General features: G+C 41.1%; 1 protein-coding gene and 1 non-coding gene across 2 annotated transcripts; one reads left to right on the top strand and one right to left on the bottom strand.

Moving 5' to 3' along the window:
• Nucleotides 1–416: 416 nt before the first annotated feature.
• LOC142428279 (U5 spliceosomal RNA) lies at nucleotides 417–532 on the bottom strand. Its single transcript, XR_012780205.1, has one exon. It is a non-coding gene; the product is annotated as a U5 spliceosomal RNA (small nuclear RNA).
• Nucleotides 533–20,100: 19,568 nt separating this feature from the next.
• On the top strand, nucleotides 20,101–20,451 carry LOC142427543 (large ribosomal subunit protein uL14-like). Its single transcript, XM_075532771.1, has one exon. It carries the CDS (start codon nucleotides 20,101–20,103, stop codon nucleotides 20,449–20,451), a length of 351 nt encoding a protein of 116 aa, XP_075388886.1.
• The last annotated feature ends 363 nt before the right edge of the window (nucleotides 20,452–20,814 follow it).

The following is a 20,814-nucleotide window of genomic DNA, read 5'->3' as shown; positions in this document are numbered from 1 at the left end:
GAGATTGAAAACTAATGCATTCTGATTCTAAAAATTATTCTCCTAACTTCCAAGTCTACATAACTAAGCTGTCAAGGCACTTCTGGCGAAGTTTCCTTATTTATTTATTTTTTATAAATTATTTTATTGTTCTTACAGCCCTTCTAACTGTAAGAACAGTTGATGTATGGAATGTCAGAAGAGTTCTTACAGCTCTTCTAACATTCCATACATCAATTGTATCAAGCATATTTGTGCATATGTTGCCATGGTTTCCAAAACATTTTCTACTAAAGCTCTTCTTATAAAACCCTCTTTTTCCCCCTCTCTCCCTCTTTGATCAAATATATATATCTCCTTTGATCAATTGTATATATATATCCTTTGATCAAGTATATATATATATATATATATATATACATACAATTTTTTTAGTAAGCCTTGCAAGTGCATGGCCTCAAAAAATTAGTTTATGACTCAGAATTGTTCCTCTCCATGGAAATCTTTAGTAAAAGGCAAAAGATTTATACGATCTGAAGAGAAACCAGAGTATGCTCAATTATATTTTGTTATTGTTAATTTGTATCTTACACTGTCCGTTGTCTCCCTTCACCCACATTTCTGTTATCATCCCCTTTGGAGGTGGGGCGGCTATATATCCAGCCATATGATAGGTCCCCCGTTTTTTACCCTTCCCCCTACCTGATCATCCACCTAGCCTCATTACATCACTACTCTCATTATTGTTCCTGAGGGGTTTATCTTTCCTGAAGTCCATGTGTCGAGCGCTCTTAGCTGTACCAATATGTATTCTCTGGTCTATCCAGATTTGTAAGGTAGAACTGGGTTACGGCCTTGCGGGTAGGGAGCGAGTATTCAAGAACTAGATGAATGATGTGTGATTTGTCGGTGCTATACTGCACCTGGGTTGAATCATCCCTTCCTTATACTACTTCTGAGGGTGTGGGTGGTATCCAATTATCTACAGATGGGATTTGGGTTCCACTCCAACCCCCCTCTCTCAAATCAATATAATTGTTTGTTTTGGATCTTTTGAGACCTGATGGCTGATCCCATCAACACCTCATGATCACACAGGCTGGTGTGTTTCTTCCATGTGGGCTCATTTGCTTCCCTGCTAGATGACTGCTTGTTTGACTTGAAGCCTTTAAGACTACAGACGTTATATGTTTTGATAGCTGGGTACCATCCGCTCTCTTCACCACATTTGCTTATGCACCCATTTTGTCTTCAGCAATTGTGTCGGGAAGGTGAGTATCAAAGAGAGCCAGGCAATCAGAACAAAGTGTTCTTGGGTTAAGGGAGGCCGTGAGCGAGGCCCAAATTCCATCTGCTATCTTACACCTTTTCATATAAATATATGTTCATTGGCTTCTATCACTTTCATTATAAATTAATATATTTACATATCTATAGACCCATAGCTATACCTCTATAAATAGCTTTTGACTCCTATTTCTTCCCTCTATTTCCTTTCACCTTCCTTCTATCCCACTATCATACTCACCTTCCATTTGGCTCTCAGTATTTCCTCTTGGATACATTGCTCTTCATAAAACCCTACTCGGGATTATACACCCTCCTCACCATCAATTTTAGATCTCTTGTTTTTCCCTTTGTCTATGAGTTTGTTGGCTCCCCACTCTCTCTCCCCGCCCCATCTTCTTCCATGCCCCCCCTGAACTGCCGGTCCTGTAGTTTCTCTTTGGGATTGCTCATCCTGCCTATCTTATATAGACAGACAGAGGGTGGAAGAAAAACCAAAACATAATAAAACAAAAACAAAGCAACAACAAAAAATAATAGATAGTTCCAGGTCTGTCTGGTGACCCTAATGTATTTTTTCCGATCAAGTCTGAAGAGGTGACAAGCCCTGTACCCCAGGCCAGAAGTCTATTTTCAGGATTCTTTGATGACTTGGTTACTTTGTTCCCCTTCCTGTCCAGGTAAACTCCCTTTGCCTCTCACCCCACTGTGCATGGGGCATATCAGGTACACTTTCCTGCACAATGTCTCCAGTGCTGTCCCCTGTACTGTTATGGGTCAGTGATAAAATGTCTTGTCTTGTGGTGGGGCAGGCCCTACGGTGCTCTCTATGCTCTGAGCATGATGTCGTCCCTGGGGCTTGATGTGTCATGATGAAGTTCTTTCTCTCTCTCTCCCCCTTAGTTCGGTCCTGTGTGGTCTGGACAGAGCCACCTCTCTCCCCAGGCTATATCTTCAGTGTTGTCCTCTGTATTGCCTTCTGGGGAGACGGTCAACATAGATCGACTTGGGTTGTTCTTACAGCTCTTATAACAATCCATACATCAATTGTATCAAGCATATTTGTACATACATTGCCATCATTATTTACTAAACATTTACTTTTTATGGACACCTTAATATCACTTCCTCTTTTTTCTCTCCCTCCCCCAACACCCGCGTGACTCTTTGATAAATTATGTATTATTATTTTCTTATCTTACACCGACCATGTCTCACTTCCCACAGTTTCTGTTGTTTGTCCTAGAGGGGGTGTGTGTGGTTTATGTGTCAATCATTGTAATCAGTTCCCTCTTCTTCCCCTCCCCTTCCCACCCTCCCACCACCCTCCTGGTATCGCTACTCCCATTCCTTTTCTTGGATTCCGTGTTCATGGGCTCTCATCTCTTATATGTACCTGTGCACATGCTCTGGTCTAGCCCGCAGTGAAAGGAAGGACTGGAGTCATGATAGTGGGGAAAGAGGAAGCATCAAGGAACCAGAGGGATATTGTGTGTTTCATTGGTGCTATTTTGAGCTGTGGTTGACTCATCCCTTTCCTTGTGACCCTTCTGAATAGATGTCCTATTGTCTACAGATGGATTTTGTGTCTCTGCTCTGACCAACCTGGCATTCTGTGATGCTCACACTCCCAGCACAATTTCTGAACACAAAATGGGCACATAAGCAAGGGTGGTGAAGAAATCGGATAGTGCCAGGCTATCAGAAGATATAGCATCTGGGGTCCTAATGACTTGAAGTTAAACAAGCAGCACTCTAGCAGAGAAGCAACTAACCCACATGGAAGAACACCATCTGTGCTATCATGAGGTGTCCACAGGATCAGTTGACAGGCAATAGAAAACCCCAAACAAATAAAAAACCATATTGTTGAGAATGAGGGGTCACGTTTATGATATCATTTAAAATACCATGGCTTGGGTCAGGTACACCATATTCCTCAAGGTAATATTTTTATTATTAAAATTTTAAAGATATATTTTGCAGCAGATTCACCAAACGCAATATGTCATTAAGTTCGGTTTGAGTTGATTTAGTTTAGTCTAGTCTAATTTGATTTAGTTTAATTTAGGACCCAATTGCAGTAAAATCCTGAAGAACTTCATTTTTTACTATTTTAAGTGGGTAAATACATAGAACACTTAAAATGCTTATGTAGGAGATGTTTGTTTCATTTTCCTCATTAACTTTGTTCATTAAATCATTTATTATAGTGGTCTCAATTCAGGAATATTAATTGTATCCTTTACATTTAAAAAAATTATTTTATTGGGGCTCATATAACTCATCGCAATCCATACATACATCAATTGTGTAAAACACACTTATACATTCGTTGCGTTCATCATTCTCAAAATTTGCCTTCTGCTTCGGTTCCTGGAAGCCGATTTTCCTTTTTATCCCAACCCCTTTCCTCCCCACTCACCCCTCCTGTATCCTTTATATTTTTATACAATTCTAAGTTATATATTTTATTGTTCATAGTTGTCCAGATTTTTGATGTATTGAGAACATTTTCATTTCATATTAGGCATTTCCAGTTATGTCTTTTACAATGACACTCTGCAATTTTTCAATAATGTATAATGATTTCATAACTTGGGGACACATACCCATGGTAATGACCTTTATAAAACAGAAAACATTGCTGTGTGCACTTTATTTTGCTTTTAGATTTACAGTCGTTGATCACCTGAAAGTTACTTATGTTAGTATGCTGCCCTGTACCACCCTCAGAGTTGTTCTATTCATTTCAATAGGAACATTTTTAATAGAGTTTTGCTTTCCATCTTGAAATGCCCTAATTATTTTGTAATGTATACAATTATATTAACTCTGTTGTAAAGTTTTATCTTATATTTGAAATAAAAATGTCATATTTCCAACCTGGCAATAACAAGTAGAAGAATTTAACTGCTGTTAACTTACATACATCACCTATTGAGCACCAATTCTCAAGAGTCTTGGCAAAGAGTGCATTGGGAGGAATGGTTGAGGAGTTGAAGCAGGCCTGAACTCAGTCTTACAGATATCAGCATTTTGGGATGCTAGTTTAGCGGTTGATTTTCCTTCTTCCCTCTTTTCATAGATTCCCTGGTTGAGTAGTGGTTATGCATTGGGCTGCTAGCTGCAAGTTCAGCAGTACAAAACCACCAGCTATTCCATGAAGACAGATGAGGATTTCTAGTCCTTTAGAGAGTTACAGTATCTGAAACACTCAAGGACAGTTCTTCCCTGTCCTATAGAGTCACTTTCACTTGGCATCTATGCAATGTCACTGAGTTGAGTTTGGTATATTTCAACTTATGGATAAAAGCACTTTATAATTACTGTGCATAGTTTATGTAGCTTTATTTTTAAATGATTTGAGGAGAATGGCAGCTTGATTATATTATAAAATTATATTCGCTGTTGTGAAAAAGCTGCCAGATTGTTCTAATGTGACGGTAACATTTGGTAGTTTCTGGCACTCTACATCCTCACCAGTCTTTCATGGTATCAGTCTGTCTTTTGAAGCAGAAGCACAATAGTAAACTTGCGTTACTAATTTATTGACCATTTAACTTGCAATTCTTAATGATAGTTGATGGACCACGACATTCCACATGCTTGCTTGCTAACTTTGAAGACATCAGATCAGATCTCCCCATTTCATCAATTTTGTAATTCGGATTTTAGCTAATTATGTAGTGTCTTTCTTTGAAAATCATTCAGAATGTGGCACTCCTCAACAGCTCATCATCTTCTATTCCTGGATGACATTCACGGAGTATAGAGGCCAGCCACTTTAGTAAACTATTTAATCACTGATGCTCAAGAGGGTCTTCTATTTAAATATAAAAACAAAATCATTTAAATGAAATATTCCCGATATAGTTGCACACTCAGGATAAAATATAGGCCCCATGTGCTGAAGCGAGATCTTTGCTTTAACCCTGGCATAACTCCCATCTTGCAGCCTTAGGCAGCATGAGAGAGTATATGTGGGAGTATATATGAGTACAGTCTCAGAAGCTGATGTCTTACCCAGCAATAAATATTGGCAAGGAGGCACTGCATTGGCCAGCATTAGACCTTCTCTTTGATGCCAATGTTTTCATCCCAAAGTCATGAAATAACCAAGTAGTTGTCATTTTAAGCTGCAAAGAACTATGCCTGATTTCTCTACAACAGTAGAAAACTGGATAATTTTGATAGCCCTTTCATTGGGCCCCTATTTTTCTACAATTTACAAGTTCCAAAAATTGGAAAGTTCTGTGGGTATATTGATTAAATTACTGACCATGATTTGGAGCAGTGGGAAAAAACAAAAACAACATATGGAATATAGAGCCCAAGCAACGCTTCTTCAATGTGGAAGGAAACTGCCAGCATATACGGGTACTTTGTAGTACACGTGATAAAAACGTCATTTACAAAGGGTTACTGTGGGAGTTATATAATCATTTGTCAATTTGATGATTAAGAATGTAGGGGTGGAGTCTAGCCTGTCAATCAGATCATAGCCAATGCGGCTTCTGTGTGGGCATGGCCTTCTCATGAGAATTCTGGGAAATCCAGTATTTCATCCTTGGAGGCAGGAAAGACTCTTTCTCACTACTTCACAGCTTGGGAGACACCGCAGCTGAGAGGACAAATTGACCCATCCCATGCAGCCCTGGGTGCTGGGGAAGCCATTCCGAGACCCCTGCCAGAGCTGTTTCCAATGACACTGGATGCAAAGACTTGCTACCCACTGGCCTGTGATCTTCTAAATTCGGCATCATTGCATGTGTTTCGTGAGTATGAAGAGGACTTTATAGATTGCTGTTGGACATATAGGCTAATATCAGACTTATGGACTTGATCTGGGCTGGGCTGGGCCATTTTCTCAATGTTCAATTGCTCTTGTATATAAATCTACTTCTTATACACACAGAGATGAAAGTGACCTGGACTGAAAAAAAGAAAAGAAAGAAAGTGACCTGGACTAATGAGCAGAGATGCACGTAGTCAGAATCTTAAATTGTTCAGACACCCACCAACACCAGATGCCATGAGATGGCAGGCAGTCTGCTGCAGTGACTGGGATCAAGTGATTACATTCCAGCCTACATGAGAGAAAATACTCAATTCCGTGATCTCCAACTGACAACTGGGAAACTGTCCTGTGCTTGAATCTCGGGATATTGACTAAACCTCTGGGTTTTTGTTTTTTACCAAATCATTACTTATTCCCCTCAGCAGAATCTGCTCAAGAGAAGCCATGTGAGTTCCACTCTTTAATTGTATTTCAACCTTTAAAAAATTAGAATACATTAGAGATTATACAGTGGTTAGAAGTAAGGAGGAAAATGGATGAGGTCAACCCTCGGTCTGGAACTTTTTGCAGACATTGATATGAGGGATAAAAACGAAGTGGAAATCTGAATGGGAAATAAACTTTAAAATAGCACGTTCAAAGATAGTGCCACTGCTTGCACTGTCAAAAGTATGGATAATTTTCCAAAATGGATGAATCTGTAAGCTTGGTTAATTAATTCAAGGTGAGATCTCTGAGCAGTTATTCAGTGGCCATGCATAACTCGAGAGACTGAGCAGGAATGTTCAGGCTTCAGAAGCACCCATTTCACCTGGGGAAAGGCCACTTCAGTGTCCATGACAAGCCCTAAATGTGGAGGTAACATTCTACCCTTGGTCTGGGAAAGCCAGCACATCTTCAGGCAGTGCTGTAGCTCCTCTGGAAAAGCAGAGTTGTGGTCAAAGACGCTGTTGCTCTGTGTTCTTCTGTGCCTGGTGACAGTTCCCCAAGGTGAGGGTCTCAGATAGCAAAGCTGGTTTATGGGGCCTGTGGTGAGTGCATGTGACTGACAGGAACTTCTCTCTTTATTTCTAGGTGTACTGTCCCAGGTGCTGCTTCAGGAGTCTTTTCCAGGTCTGGTCAAGCACAGTCTATTGTTCTCCCTCACCTGTATGGTCTCTGGTTACTCCATCACCAGTAGCTACTGCTGGAGCTGGCCCCTGGGGAAGGGTCTGCAGTGGTGGGGCCACATATGCTATGGTGGTGATACATAGTATCACTCATCTTTCTGAAGTCCACTCTCTAATCACCAAAGACAATTACAAGAACCAGTTCTCCCTTTAGCTGAGTTCCCTGACTGTACATGACACAGTCCTGTGTTATGTGCAAGGTACACATTGTGGGGACTCAATGTGAGCCCAGACACAAACCTCCCCTGCAAGGGAGGCAAAGAGCAGCAGGAGGCACTAAAGACCCAAAACATCACAGGTCCCCGCCCTAGAAAGGCACAGAAGAGCAATCAGGAGGATTTCCTGTTGGAGTCTGCATGTTCTCTAACTGGCTCTCAGCATCTCCAGCGACAGATTTCACTTTTCATTTCTTCCCTACATTTTCTAATCATCACTGCTAACTTGAAAGGAGGAACTAGTAAACTAGTAAACTCTGCTTGCAGTAGAAATATATACATGACTCTGACCCTTCATTATTTTCCTAAATGACCCATTTTTTTTTGACAAGCAGATTATCATGATCATTCTCATCCTACCTGTCACGTAAAAACTGTTGACAATGAATGGAAACACAGGCACATAGACACTCATGAGTGCAATGCATGGTTTAAAATTCCTTGAGCTCCAAGGATATAGAGTATTTATATTCCAAATGTGTTGTGAAGGCACTATTTGTGTTTTTAGCATTAATTTTGGACTGGTATGTTAGATTAGGTGTTTTTCTTTTCTTAAAAATCATTTTATTGGGGGGCTTGTACAACTCTTATCACAATCCATACATCCATCTATTGTCTCAAGCACATTTTTATATTTGTTGCCATCATTTTCAAAATATTTTCTTTCTACCTGAGCCCTGGGTAGCAGCTTCTCATTTTCCTCCTCTCATTCCCCCACCCCACTCCATCATGAACCCTTAATAATTTATAAATTATTATTACTTTGTCATGTCTTACTCTGACTGATGTATCCCTTTACTCACTTTTCTCTTGTCGGCCCCCTAGGAGGGGTTATAGGTAGACCATTGTGATCGGTACCCCATTTCCCCGCACCTTCACCTTCCCCTCTTGGTATAGCTACTCTCAATATTGATCCTGTGGGATTTATCTGTCCTGGATTCTCTGTGTTTCCAGCTCTTACCTGTACCCGTGTGTACATGCTATGGTCAAGCCAGATTTGTAAGGTAGATTTGGGGTCATGATAATGGGGGGTAGGAGAGGAAAGTTGTATGTTTCATCGGTGCTATACTCCACCCTGACTGGCTTGTCTGCTCCCAGCGACCCTTCTGTAAGGGGTTGTCCAGTTGCCTTCAGATGGGCTTTGGGTCTTCACTTTGCACTCCCCGACAGTCACAATGATATGATATTTGTTCTTTGATGCCTGATACCTGATCCCTTTGACACCTTGTGATCACACAGACTGGTGTGCTTCTTCCATGTGGACTTTGTTGCTTCTCATCTAGATGGTCACTTGCTTATCTTCAGGCCTTTAAGATCCCAGATGCTATATCTCTTGATAGCCAGGCAATATCTGCTCTCTTCTCAACATTTGCTTATACACCCAGTTTGTCTTCAGAAATCATGTTGGGAAGGTGAGCATCATGAAATGCCAATTTAATAGAACAAAGTGTTCTTGCATTGAGGGAGTACTTGAGTAGAGCCCCAATGTCCATCTGCTACCTTAATACTAAACCTATAAATATACATACATAGATCTATTTCCCCATCATCATAAATATATTTACATATGTACATGCCGGTATTTAGACCTTTAGAAATGACCTTTGCCTCCTAGCCCTTTCTTCTATTTTCCTTTTACTTTCCTCTTGTCCCACTATCATGCTCAGCCTTCATTTGGGTTTCAGTAATTCCTCTTGGTTACATTGCTCTTGATCAAGCCCTACATCCTCATTGCCATAGATTTCAGATAACTTCTTGTTCCTTTGTCCCTGGCTTTGATAACACCCATTTTTTATCCCCTGTCTCCCTATGTCCCTCCCCTGGAATCATCATTCCTGTTGTTCTCCTCCAGATTAGATGGTTTTCATTAATAAGTATAATTCAGTGCCATTTCACTTATGGGTAATGTTTGTTTAATCAACACTACATACACAAACTTTTGTATCTTATTTCTTCTTACGTAAACTTCTGGTAGTTTTTTACCTTGCAGCATTGCATTTAATTTGAACTATAAATTTACTAGTAAACATTTATTTAATACCCTTTAAAAAATTAAATGTATTAGGACAAAATTAACATAAGTACATTCTTTTTATCTGTATCTCCCACCCATCAGTCAGTTCTAGTACTGTTATGAAAACACCCCTTTGTTTCTTCATTTTCTGGTGACTTGAATACTGCTTTGGTTCTGGAAGCTATAATATTGTTCACTGTTGGAGAAATTTAATGGCTTTCCTTTAGTAAGACAGTCTAGGAAGAACTCTTGATGATTTCTCTTCAAAAATTAGCTAATGGAAACTTTACGGGTAGCAATAGAACATTATCCAGTATGCTGCTGGAAGTTGAGCCACCAGTTCAGAATATTTTCAAAATATAACATGGAAAGTGCTGCTTCATCAAGGTAAGGTTACCCTTAGTGACATGGATGGAGAAAGGGTTTCAGGACTTTCATTGCTGATGCTATAGCACTAAAGTGAGAAGCTATAGTATAAATGACAACATTATGGGCATTCCGTAGACTTAGAGAAATACCAGAAGGAATGACCCACTCTGGGACATCAAGGTGAGTTGGCACAAAGAATTCCACAGAGACAATGTGGTAAATTCTGCATTATTGAGCAGTGATAGAAGTCTTCAGAACTTCTGAGGAGTCTTTTAAGGTGCAGCCATTCACCTGTCTCTTCCCCCAAACAAATTAGAGTCGAGATGACCACAGACTAAATCCAGTGGAATAGCGTGGATACACTGAATCCAATGAAATAATGGACCACCCATAAATCAGCCTACAAAATCCTGAGGCCAGAAGAAGAAGATGCTATCTGGCTACCATTATCGACCTACCTAAAAGGGGTCATGAGAAATAAATAAACAAACAAACAAATAAATAAATAAAAGGGGTAAAGGTTCACACTTCACATTAGGGATGGGTTAACTAAATGTTTGCAGGCTAATAAAATGTTTGCAGGCCAATTATAGCATGCTAACTTTTAAGATAATAATTTTGTATCTCCCACATATAAGGTCATAAATATAAAAATGGCCCTTCAAAAGATACAACAAAAATATTTCCCTACCCTTACCTTAGGAGGCCTGGATAAAGTGGTGAAATATGTAGAACACCATTTTAAAAAGACAAGGCTTACTGGTTGGAGAGAGACTAGTGGAATCCGTGAGCGATTAGACCTCAGTAAGTCTTCAGGCTTGGGACATATCTCATTCCAGTTGCTCAATGTTTCACTGAACCGTAGATAGCATGGTGAGAAATAAACAAACCACTAGGGAACACACACTCAGGATGATTGACCATTTGAAAAAAAAATGGCAGCATTTATCCAAGTACAAAATACTCTGCCAGAGAAGTAGTAAAAACAAAGTAATACAAATTGGAAGCCAGGGGGTAAGTGGGAGAAGTGCTATTGTATTATGGGGATTACAATCAATGACATAAAACAACATGGGTATGGATTTTTGAGAGGAAAGCAGATTTGCTCTGTTAACATTCCTCCAAGTCAAGGTAAAAACTAAATAACACAAGATGCTAAAGAAATTAATGTCTATAAAATAAGACTGTGGAATTATGAAATATGCCTCCAATACACTTGGAATTTCCATAAATCACTAGAATGCTGAATATTGATATCTTGGGTATGCAAAACTTTAAGTGGATGTTTAAATGGATTGATGTTTTGGGGATCCATAATTCTATGGTTTACTGTTTCTGGAATGAAAAATTGAAGAAAAAATGATCTTGTATTCATTATCCAAATCATTTCATCCTGAAATACAACGTTCAAAGTCAGTGAAAAGTTAATATCCATAGGCTGCCAAGGAAGACTAATTTAAAGTTTACTGAAGTTTAAGATGAAAAAATGAAAAAATTTAATGAACTGCTGCAGTCTCATAATTAATTAATAATTAATCACATGAAAAATCAGGAGTCATAATTAGTCATAATTAATCACATGAAAAATCAGGAGGCACTATAATTTCCATGAGTGATTGAAATACAAAGTTTTTAGAAAGTTGTCACAAAGTTTCAAAAGTTGAAAAATACAGCTTTGTTGATTGGATATTAGGGATTGCATGATAGATAGAATTCTTCATGACAAGTAATTTATTAATCACAAGCCTTACTTTTAAATACTCCACCACATGAATATGCAAACAATCAGAGATCTACTAGATCAAATATGAGTATGTTGTGTTTCCTGAAGGATCGTTTAACTAGCATACCCTCCCCGACAGAAACGCTGAGGAGACAGCTCTCACACCATGGACTGGATCTTGAGAATCCTCTTCCTGGTGGTGGCAGCTACCGGGAAAGAAGTCACCGGTCTCAGGGAGGAGGAAGTGATTGTAGCTACCCTAGATTGATTTTGTCCACCTGTCTTCACTCAACAGGCAGTGACTCTGAGGTCCAGCTGGTCCAATCTGGTGCTGAAGTGAAGAAGCGGGGTGCTTCAGTGAAGATCTCCTGCAAAAATTCTGGACACTCACTCACCAGTTACCTTATTGACTGGGTGAGGCAGACCCCTGGACACAGGTTTGAGTGGATGGGAGAGATCTTCACTAGTAATGGTGGAACAAGATACCCACCAAAGTTCCAGAGCAGAGTCACCATGACCAGGGAAACATCCATAAGCACAGCCTGCATGGAGCTGAATGGTCTGAGTTCTGAGGACACACCATGTATTACTGTATGAGGGGCACTCAGTGAGATAACCCAGTGAGACAGCTGTGCTGGGCTCACAGAAGATAGTCAACCAAGGTACAGGCTGCCAATTTTTTCAGATGGGTAATCAAGAGAACAAAAAGAAAACCAACAAACATGTATTTACTTAAATTGTTTGAGACAGTGCCCAATGCATGTTCCCCAAAATCAAAATTTAGGGAGGCAGGAGAGGGATGAAGGTCCCTTACTGATTTATTTATTTTCCCATTGTGTAGAAGAGCCTAGCATCCAGTTGGAGCCAGTGAGCTTGGTAGCAAAGCAGATTCTGTATGCAAGGGTTTATTCCAAATAAAATGTATATGCATATGTTTGGTCAATCAGTGGATTGCTGCAAACAAGTTCTCTAAGCAATACAGTTGTCTTAGTTTCCTTAGAGAGTCTTTAAAAAAGAAAGAAAGAATGAAAAGCACGGTCTGTGTTTTGTACTGTGTGGAAGAAAAGTATTTTGAACCGAAGGCTATTATCGCGTATTTAAGAAACTCAAGGGGACATGAAACTTTGGCTGCTCGATATAAAATAGTGGTTTTTAGATGAATTGAGCATTTTAAGGAAGGTCTTGAAGATCTCAAAGATAGATTCCAAGTAGAGGTCAGATCAGAAGTTTATGGAGAATGGTGGGACTGCTTTTATTTTTGTTTGTTTACTTATTGTTGTACAGGTTATATCTTGTGTCATTTCTGGGTGGGCATATGGTTGTCATGGGGCTAAGGATTAATCCTGCTAAGAAAACTGAAAATTGCATTGGTGAGAAAAATGTCAATGATGATTGACTTTACATCACAACACAAATCATGTCAATGCTTTGAGAGTAGTAAAGGTTATCCTAAGAAATTTTATTGTAAGAGACTCTGCCATGTTGGGTGAGCTGAAAACTGTCCAAATACCTATTATTAGGAGACTGTATAAAGAAACTCTGATACATACACACAATAGAATACCATGCATTTCTGAAAAACAGGGATGGCATTATGAAACACCACATGATGTGAAGGGACTTGGAAATCATTATGCTGCGTGCAGTTAGTTGATCACAAAAGGACAAATATAGTATGTGTCCACTAATGTTTGATGGACACCAAGATGAAGGAAGGCTTTTACCCTCAGGGTGTGCAATAGTCTGAGCTGGTCTCCCAAGCAACAAGATAGAGAGCCTGCCAAGTGCTCATGGGACATAAATCACCTGCTTTATGTGTACGTGTTAAAAACCTCTCTGACAGAGGACATTTCATCTCAACTGGGGTCAGATTTTCAAGCAGGGGCTAGAAGATCATTCAATTGCTGCCATACAACATTGTGCTAAGGTCACTCAAAATCAGTAGACACATCTACAATACTGGATTGAGACTATACTTGTGTAGTCTTGGGATCCAATCCCAGTAGCCACAAAGTCAAGGGAATAGAAAACACTATTGGCTAAATGTGTGTTAGAAACATCTGCAACTTAAATGGTCTTGAATAGAAATTATATGACTTTGGCTACAAAGGATTATCTTCCCAAGCGACTGCTGGCATTGGAGCCTCTGCTCATTTGGTTAACTTTGCCGTGGTTCTCAACCTGTGGATCATGACCTCTTTGGGGAATCGAACGACCCTTTCACAGGGGTCACTTAAGACCATCAGAAAACACGTTATGATTTACATTATGATTCATAACAGTAGCAAACTTACAGTGATGATGTAGCAACAAAATAATTTTATGGTTGGGGTCAGCGACATCATGAAGAACTGTATTAAAGGTCGTGGCATTAGGAAGGTTGTGAACCACTGCTTTACAGGAGCACATCGAGTAGTGGGAATTTCTTTAAATAAAAAATACTATGGAACAAAAGGTCCTGTTCCAGGCTATTCTGTTCCAACAGCAGTACATGGCGTTATAACAGCGTGGGGGAAAGACCATGAAAAAGATGCATTAAAAATCATAGTAACGCAGTTTTCATTAGTGCCTGTATTTGCAGTCGGCCATAGCTATGCCATTTTTAATGCATGTCAGAAAATATGGGGTGAAGATTTGAGACATGTAATAATATCAAGAAGTACAGAATTGCCACTAATAATCAGAACTGACTCTGGAAATCCTTTGACACTGTATTTAAGTTTGGTCCATGTTATAGAGAATTCAAAGGGTTACAAGTTACTGCCACCTTACCTAAGAGTTATTTAAGAGAATGGAATAGATATTAATACCTTATAAGCAAATTGTATAAGGGGTGAAAGGAAAAAAGGGGAGTGTTGAAAATATTCCCTTTGTTTCTGGTGGAACCTTGCTACAGAAGTTAACAAGAAATCTCTTAAAATATTCCTTCAAGTGTAGTTATGTGGTAGCTTATGTATTTAAATCCATAGTTCTATTGGATCAAACATAATTGTACAATTGCTGCCATCATCAACTGTGATACCTTCATATCAGCTCCCCCTATCCACTCCCAGCCCAACCCTGCAACCCCCAGAACCCTCAATATATATGTATATTTTGCTGTAACTTCCACCATCCCATGCATCCTATCACCTGAAATTCTGATGTTTGTTCCCTTTGAGTGGTGTTATACAGTCACCATTGCTGTTAGTTTCTCCCTCCCCCACCTCCCTACTTCCCCTGAAAAGACCTGCATGGGACTTCAATGAACCAGAAGGTAGGGAGAGGCTCCGAATTTATCGCCAGGTTCTCATGCCTGATTTCTGAGTGGCAGCAAAAAAGCCGCCCAATTTGACCAAGGTGGGTAATGTAAGGCAAGGTCCCCAGGAAAGTCCAGCTGCATTCTTAGAACGCATCATGGAAGCTTTTAGGCTGTATACCCCATAAACCTGACATCAGAGGAAAGTAGGGCTGCAGTAATAATGGCTTTTATTAATCAAGCTGCACCAGATGTCAAAAGAAAGTAGAAAGGCTGGGGAAAAAATTTTAAGGATTTGTCGGAGGTGGCAGTGAAGGTCTATAACAATAGAGAAACCTCAGAAGAGAGGAAAGAAAGACAGCGGATGGAAGATCGAAGGTTCCAGGCAGGAGAAACCAGGAAGATTACAAGGGAAATTGCCCAAGTATTTGTGGCAGCTACTGCAAGTGAAGAGGGAGAACAAGGGAATGCGTTAATAGAAATGGGAGGCCTAGACTAGGAAAAGATCAGTGCAGCTACTGCGAGGAAAGAGGGCACTGGGCCAGAGATTGTCTCAAAAAAGAGCTTTTGAAAGGAATGATATGGTGCTGGCATTGCCAGGAGGATGGACACCAGTTTGACAGGTGCCCCAATCTTCATAAGCCAGCATGTCCCCTATTTTTAAGGAAGGGGGAAAAAGGCAGGACCTAGAATGAGGTACTCGGGGTTCAGAATCACTCCCCGAGCTTAGGGTACCATGATTGGTGGAGAGGAAACTGGTTGATTTCTTGGTTGACACAGAGGCAAAACACTCGGTCCCCACCCACAACAATGAAAAACTGTCGTCTTGTACCAGCTGGGTGCAAGGTGTCACAGAGACCAACTGGTACTGATGGACTTCTACGCGCAAAATGGACCTCAGCGTGGGTCAAGTAAGTCACTCGTTCATGCTCATCCCAAAGTGCCCGACACCCCTGCTAGGAAGAGATATTTTAACCAAGTTAAATGCCCAAATATACTTTAAAACGAACAAGTCTGCTTGGCAGACTAAAAAAGACACTTTTAACTACTCCACACCACCAACCAGGATGAATATCAGTACTCACAGTAAAAAGAAAGATTCATAACTGCTAAAAGAAAAGAAATAAAGAATAAGACTGAGGTGCTGCAGCCACTGGAAGCTGTAACACTGCCAAAAGCTGTGGCAGTGGTGCACACACCCAGCCATCAACAAGGAGACTCCATGGAAGCTAAGGGCCATTGTGCCGCAGACAAGGAGGTGCAAAAGGCTGCGGTCCAAGAAAAGGAAGGAGATGGACCTGTAGAACCAGGTGGGCAAGTATGCCTTGTTCAATTTTCTTTTCCAGGAAAGGGGTCCTTTCCACATGTGCCTGGATACACAGCTGAAGAACTTTGGGTCAAACAAGAGCTGTAAGCCCTAATAGAAGAGGGCTCGCCGTGGCTAAAAGCCCAGAACAATCCTATCCTCCCGGCTGAGGTGGGACGCAAGAGATGCTGTACAATTTACACCGTACTACTCATTTGGGGGAAAAGACGCTACAATTGTTGCAAACTGCCAAACTACAGTTCAAAGACCAAGGACTGACTGCAGAACAGCTGGTGAGCCAATACCATGTCTGCCAAGAAATGAAACCAGGTAAAATTATAAATATGCATCAAAGGGCTAGAGAAAGAAGTAAGCAACCTGGGCTACATTGGGGGGTGGATCTCACTGAGATCAAGCCAGGCAAATATGGTTACAAGTACTTGTTAGTCCTCATTGAGACTTTTTCAGGTTGGGTAGAAGCTTTCCCAACTAAAAGAGAGACAGCCCTGATAGTAGCAAAAAAGGTGTTAAAAGAAATAGCTCCAAGATATGGAATGCCTCAAACAATTGAATCCGACAATGGGCCTGTTTTTGTAACCGAGGTCGTTCAGAATTTATCCTGGGCTCTGGGGACAAATTGAAAACTGCATTGTACATACAACCCAAAAAGCTCTGGGCAAGTAGAGAGAATGAACAGAACTTTAAAGTAGACTTTGACCAAATCAGCCTCCAAGACTGGCGAAAACTAGGTGACTCTCCTCCCGTTTGCTATATTCCGTGTGCGGAATTCCCCCATGTTTGAATTGACACCTTTTGAAATTGTGTATGGTAAACCACTCCCCATTATCCCTAGAGCATTCAATCTGCTCTATGCAGGCCTGCTGAGATATTAGGGGCTATGCAAGCCTTGCAGAGCAGACAGGCCAATGTTTGACCTACCATTCAGGCTGTTTACCAAAATGCTATTGAGCAGGCAAATGTAGCTGCAAGTCAACATGAGCATTTGCCTGGAGATTAGGTCTGGGTTCGAAGGTTCCATAGCAAAAATCTAGAAACCAAATGGAAGGGGCCTTATCAGGTTGTTTTAACCTCCCCTACAGACTTAAAGGTGGAGGATGGGATAGCTGCCTGGATTCACCACAGCCATACCCGCCTAGCAGAGCCTCTGGAAAAGGTGTGGACGGTAACTCAGCACCCCACCAACCCCCTTTGGGTGCGCCTCAGTAGACTATCATGATCCTGTGGCCTGTGGCCCTCTGGGTGTTCCTCTCTGCGATTATCAAGGAAAATGAGACTATAACCAACATGAACCTTAGATTCACACCTGGACTCTAAAAAATGTAGTCACCGGTGACATTCTGGCAACAGTAAGTAAGACACATCCAATAACTGCGATGCGGTATCTTGAAATATTTTTCAGCCTTGAACAGCTCTGGCAAGAGAGAAGGATTGGTCCTGCCCCCCGAGTGGCATGGCATGTTGGGTATAGCACACCTTTAAATAATAAACTGGTCATGAGGAAACAGGGGTTTCATGTGTGCCCTATGACATGGCCTCAGGGCACTGACAGAGCAAAGTTGTGGGGACGCAGCCTGCAGCAGGGGTCTTCCAGTAAAGCATGATGGCCCTATTGTTCTGAATGGGCTTGTGTAACCACCAATGATGGTGACTGGAAATGGAGTTCTAAAGAAGACTCTGTGTCAATGAAATTTGTGTCAAGTAATAGTGCTGATGCCAATAATACCATAAAAATCACCATCCACATCACTGGGAAACCTGGATCCGAGGAATAATGTGGGCCTTCCGAAGTAATAGCCACCCCAGTACCAAAAGTCCTACATACTGTAACATCAACGGCTGGTCCAGAAGACACGCAGAACAGGGTTTATCTCAGTTCTCCTTTGTTTGATTTAATAGTATCAACGTATAATGCTTTAAACAGTACTAACCCAAATGCTACCAAAAGTTGTTGGCTTTATTATAGTATAGAACCCCCATAATATGATGCCTTAGCTATAAACAGAATTTTGGTCCAGGAGGCTGATGCAAGTTGTGACTGGAATAGCCGTAAGAAAAAAAGTTTCACAATAGAAAATGTTCAAGGAATTGGAGCGTGTGTGGGAAAAATTCCAAAAAAATATGAGCCCTCATGTATAAACATAAATTCTCAGGTCAACCAAAGCAGTAAGTGGATAATTCCTACTAAAAGTAGTTTGTGGATATGTTCAAATTCCTACCCTTCCCCTTGCCTGTATACCAAGTTGTTACACTCCACCAATGCTACAGAATTCTGTGTAAATATAATTCTTTTCCCGCGGGTTATTTACCATTCGTGGGAAGATGGATGCTTACAATGGTCAAACCAGCACTACCAGAAGGTTAAAAGAGAACCTGTCACTGTTTTTTTTTTTAAACATTTTATTAGGGGTTCATACAACTCTTATCACAATCCATACATATACATACATCAATTGTATAAAGCACATCCACACATTCCCTGCCCCAATCATTCTCAAAGCATGTGCTCTCCACTTAAGCCCCTTGCATCAGGTCCTCTTTTTCTGTCACTGTTTTAACTGTTGCTCTGTTACTCAGAGTTAGCGCTGCTGGAGCGGGCACAGAAATAGCTGCTCTAAGCAACCAAAATAATGGACTGACCCAGTTCTAGAGTTTAATTGATGAGGATTTAGCCAGACTAGAAGATGTAATAACGCATCTAGAAAAATCTGTAAGCTCTCTTTCTGAGATAGTCCTACAAAATTGTAGAGGGTTAGATTTAATTTTTCTACAGCAAGGAGCAGTGACCACCCCCCCACCACCCCCCACCGATTGACCAGTCAAGAAAACACGTGCGAAACTGCTTGCCAACCACCACTGGACAATGCTGGCACCAGAAGTTTTCTCTAATCAATTTAAAGAACAGCAACACTGGACTGCCCCCTGGCCCTGGCCCCATAAAAGCCCAGTGAACAAAGAACTCAGGGCTGATTCCCTTTGGCTGCTGGGTCCCCACTGTGTTGGGCAGTGGAGGGAGGGAAGCCCTAGCTTGAGCTAGCAAATAAACTCCTTTTGCTGCTTTTGCATCTCAACTGGTCACAATTCTTCCATGCGCCCAAGGGGAGCTCCCATTCCCTCCCCCAATCCAACACTCGGGGATGAGAATTATATTACAGTTGAGTCTCAACTACAGTTTACTCAACAGATAATAGGATAGATACGTGAGGTTTGCTTGAGTGCCTGGGAAAAGATAATTCCATCAGGAGAGAGAAAGCCAAGTTGCATGGCTATAAGACAGCGGATTGATGAATCCTATGCTGACTTTGTGTTCCAAAAGTTCTATTTCCAAATGTGTAAAGAATGTCCAGGCAGTAAGAGACTTAGTGCATAAGCTATCTTATGATTTCTCCAATAAGCGTTGTAAAAATACCTTCCACAGGGAACAGGGCACTCTGCTAGATTATCTCAGGATATGCAGGAATGTAGAGACAGAGGAATACAAGGCCGACCTCATGGCAGCTGCACTGGCAAATTATATCAGACCTAGAAAAAAGTGTTTTAGTTGTGGGAAGACAGGTCATCTTCACAGAGAGTGTAGGCAGAGCAGGCTGCGGCCTATGTCAGAGCATGGGCCAGGGACATCGAGTGGGTTTAATAGAACCTGAACTCTGCCCCGCTGTAGGAAGAGAACTCATTAGCCAAGACTTCCCAGTGGGGAAATAGTGGAAGGAGCTTGATACAGACCCTGCCAAGCAAAGCATGGGAGGCAAGGCGTCTGCCTGCCAGAGCAAAGAAGAGAGAAACTGCAGGTATCACCCAGCTTCACAGCAGGAGACCAGACCTAACCAATCTTGCAAAAGCCCAGGCTCTGTTCTCCCTGCTGTTGTTTTGACTAACTAACAGATGGCTCTCAGAAGCCCTCACAGCCCTTTGCTGATTCTAGAAGCAGGAACCTCTTATTGAAAAAGTAATACACCTTGGGGATGAAAGCCAGAGTGAATCATGTCTTGTTTTCGTTCTTGTACAGGAGCCAAAAATCTATATATCATCTCCGTGCAGGGGATCAAGGGCCGGCTAAGCAGACTGCCCGCTGCCGGAGTGGGTGACATAGTGATGGCCACAGTCAAGAAAGGCAAACCCGAGCTCAGAAAGAAGGTCCATCCTGCAGTGGTAATACGGCAACGGAAATCCTACCGGAGAAAAGATGGTGTGTTCCTTTCTTTCGAAGATAATGCGTGGGTCATTGTGAACAATAAAGGCGAGATGAAAGGTTCGGCCATCACAGGACCCGTTGCAAAGGAGTGTGCGGACTTGTGGCCCCGGATTGCATCCAATGCCGGCAGCATTGCGTGATTTTGCCATGTTTGTGAAAACCTCCAACAACCCTATTAAAAATTATTCACACACACACCCCCAAAAAAAGAAGTAATACAGTTTTTATCAGGAAGTTTTAACCTAAATACTCAAGAAATTCAAATTGTTACTGGAGTTGATAAGAGTTGGGAGAAAAAGCCAAAAGCTGTGATTAAATTAGAAATTATTAAGAGCAGTAATTGGTGTCCACTACCAAAGAACTAATTGTGATTGTTAGCCTAAATAGAACCATTTTATATTAAGCAATCATTCTGCACCAGTCCTAAAGTGCAATCTCAGGCCTTATAACATTTTCAAAAGAAAGAAAGAAAGAAAAGGCCAACGAGCCCCTTGTTCCTAAAA

This window comes from Tenrec ecaudatus, chromosome 15 (assembly GCF_050624435.1).
Source record: "Tenrec ecaudatus isolate mTenEca1 chromosome 15, mTenEca1.hap1, whole genome shotgun sequence".
NCBI lineage: Eukaryota > Metazoa > Chordata > Mammalia > Afrosoricida > Tenrecidae > Tenrec > Tenrec ecaudatus.
This window is presented reverse-complemented; position numbering and strand designations above follow the sequence as displayed.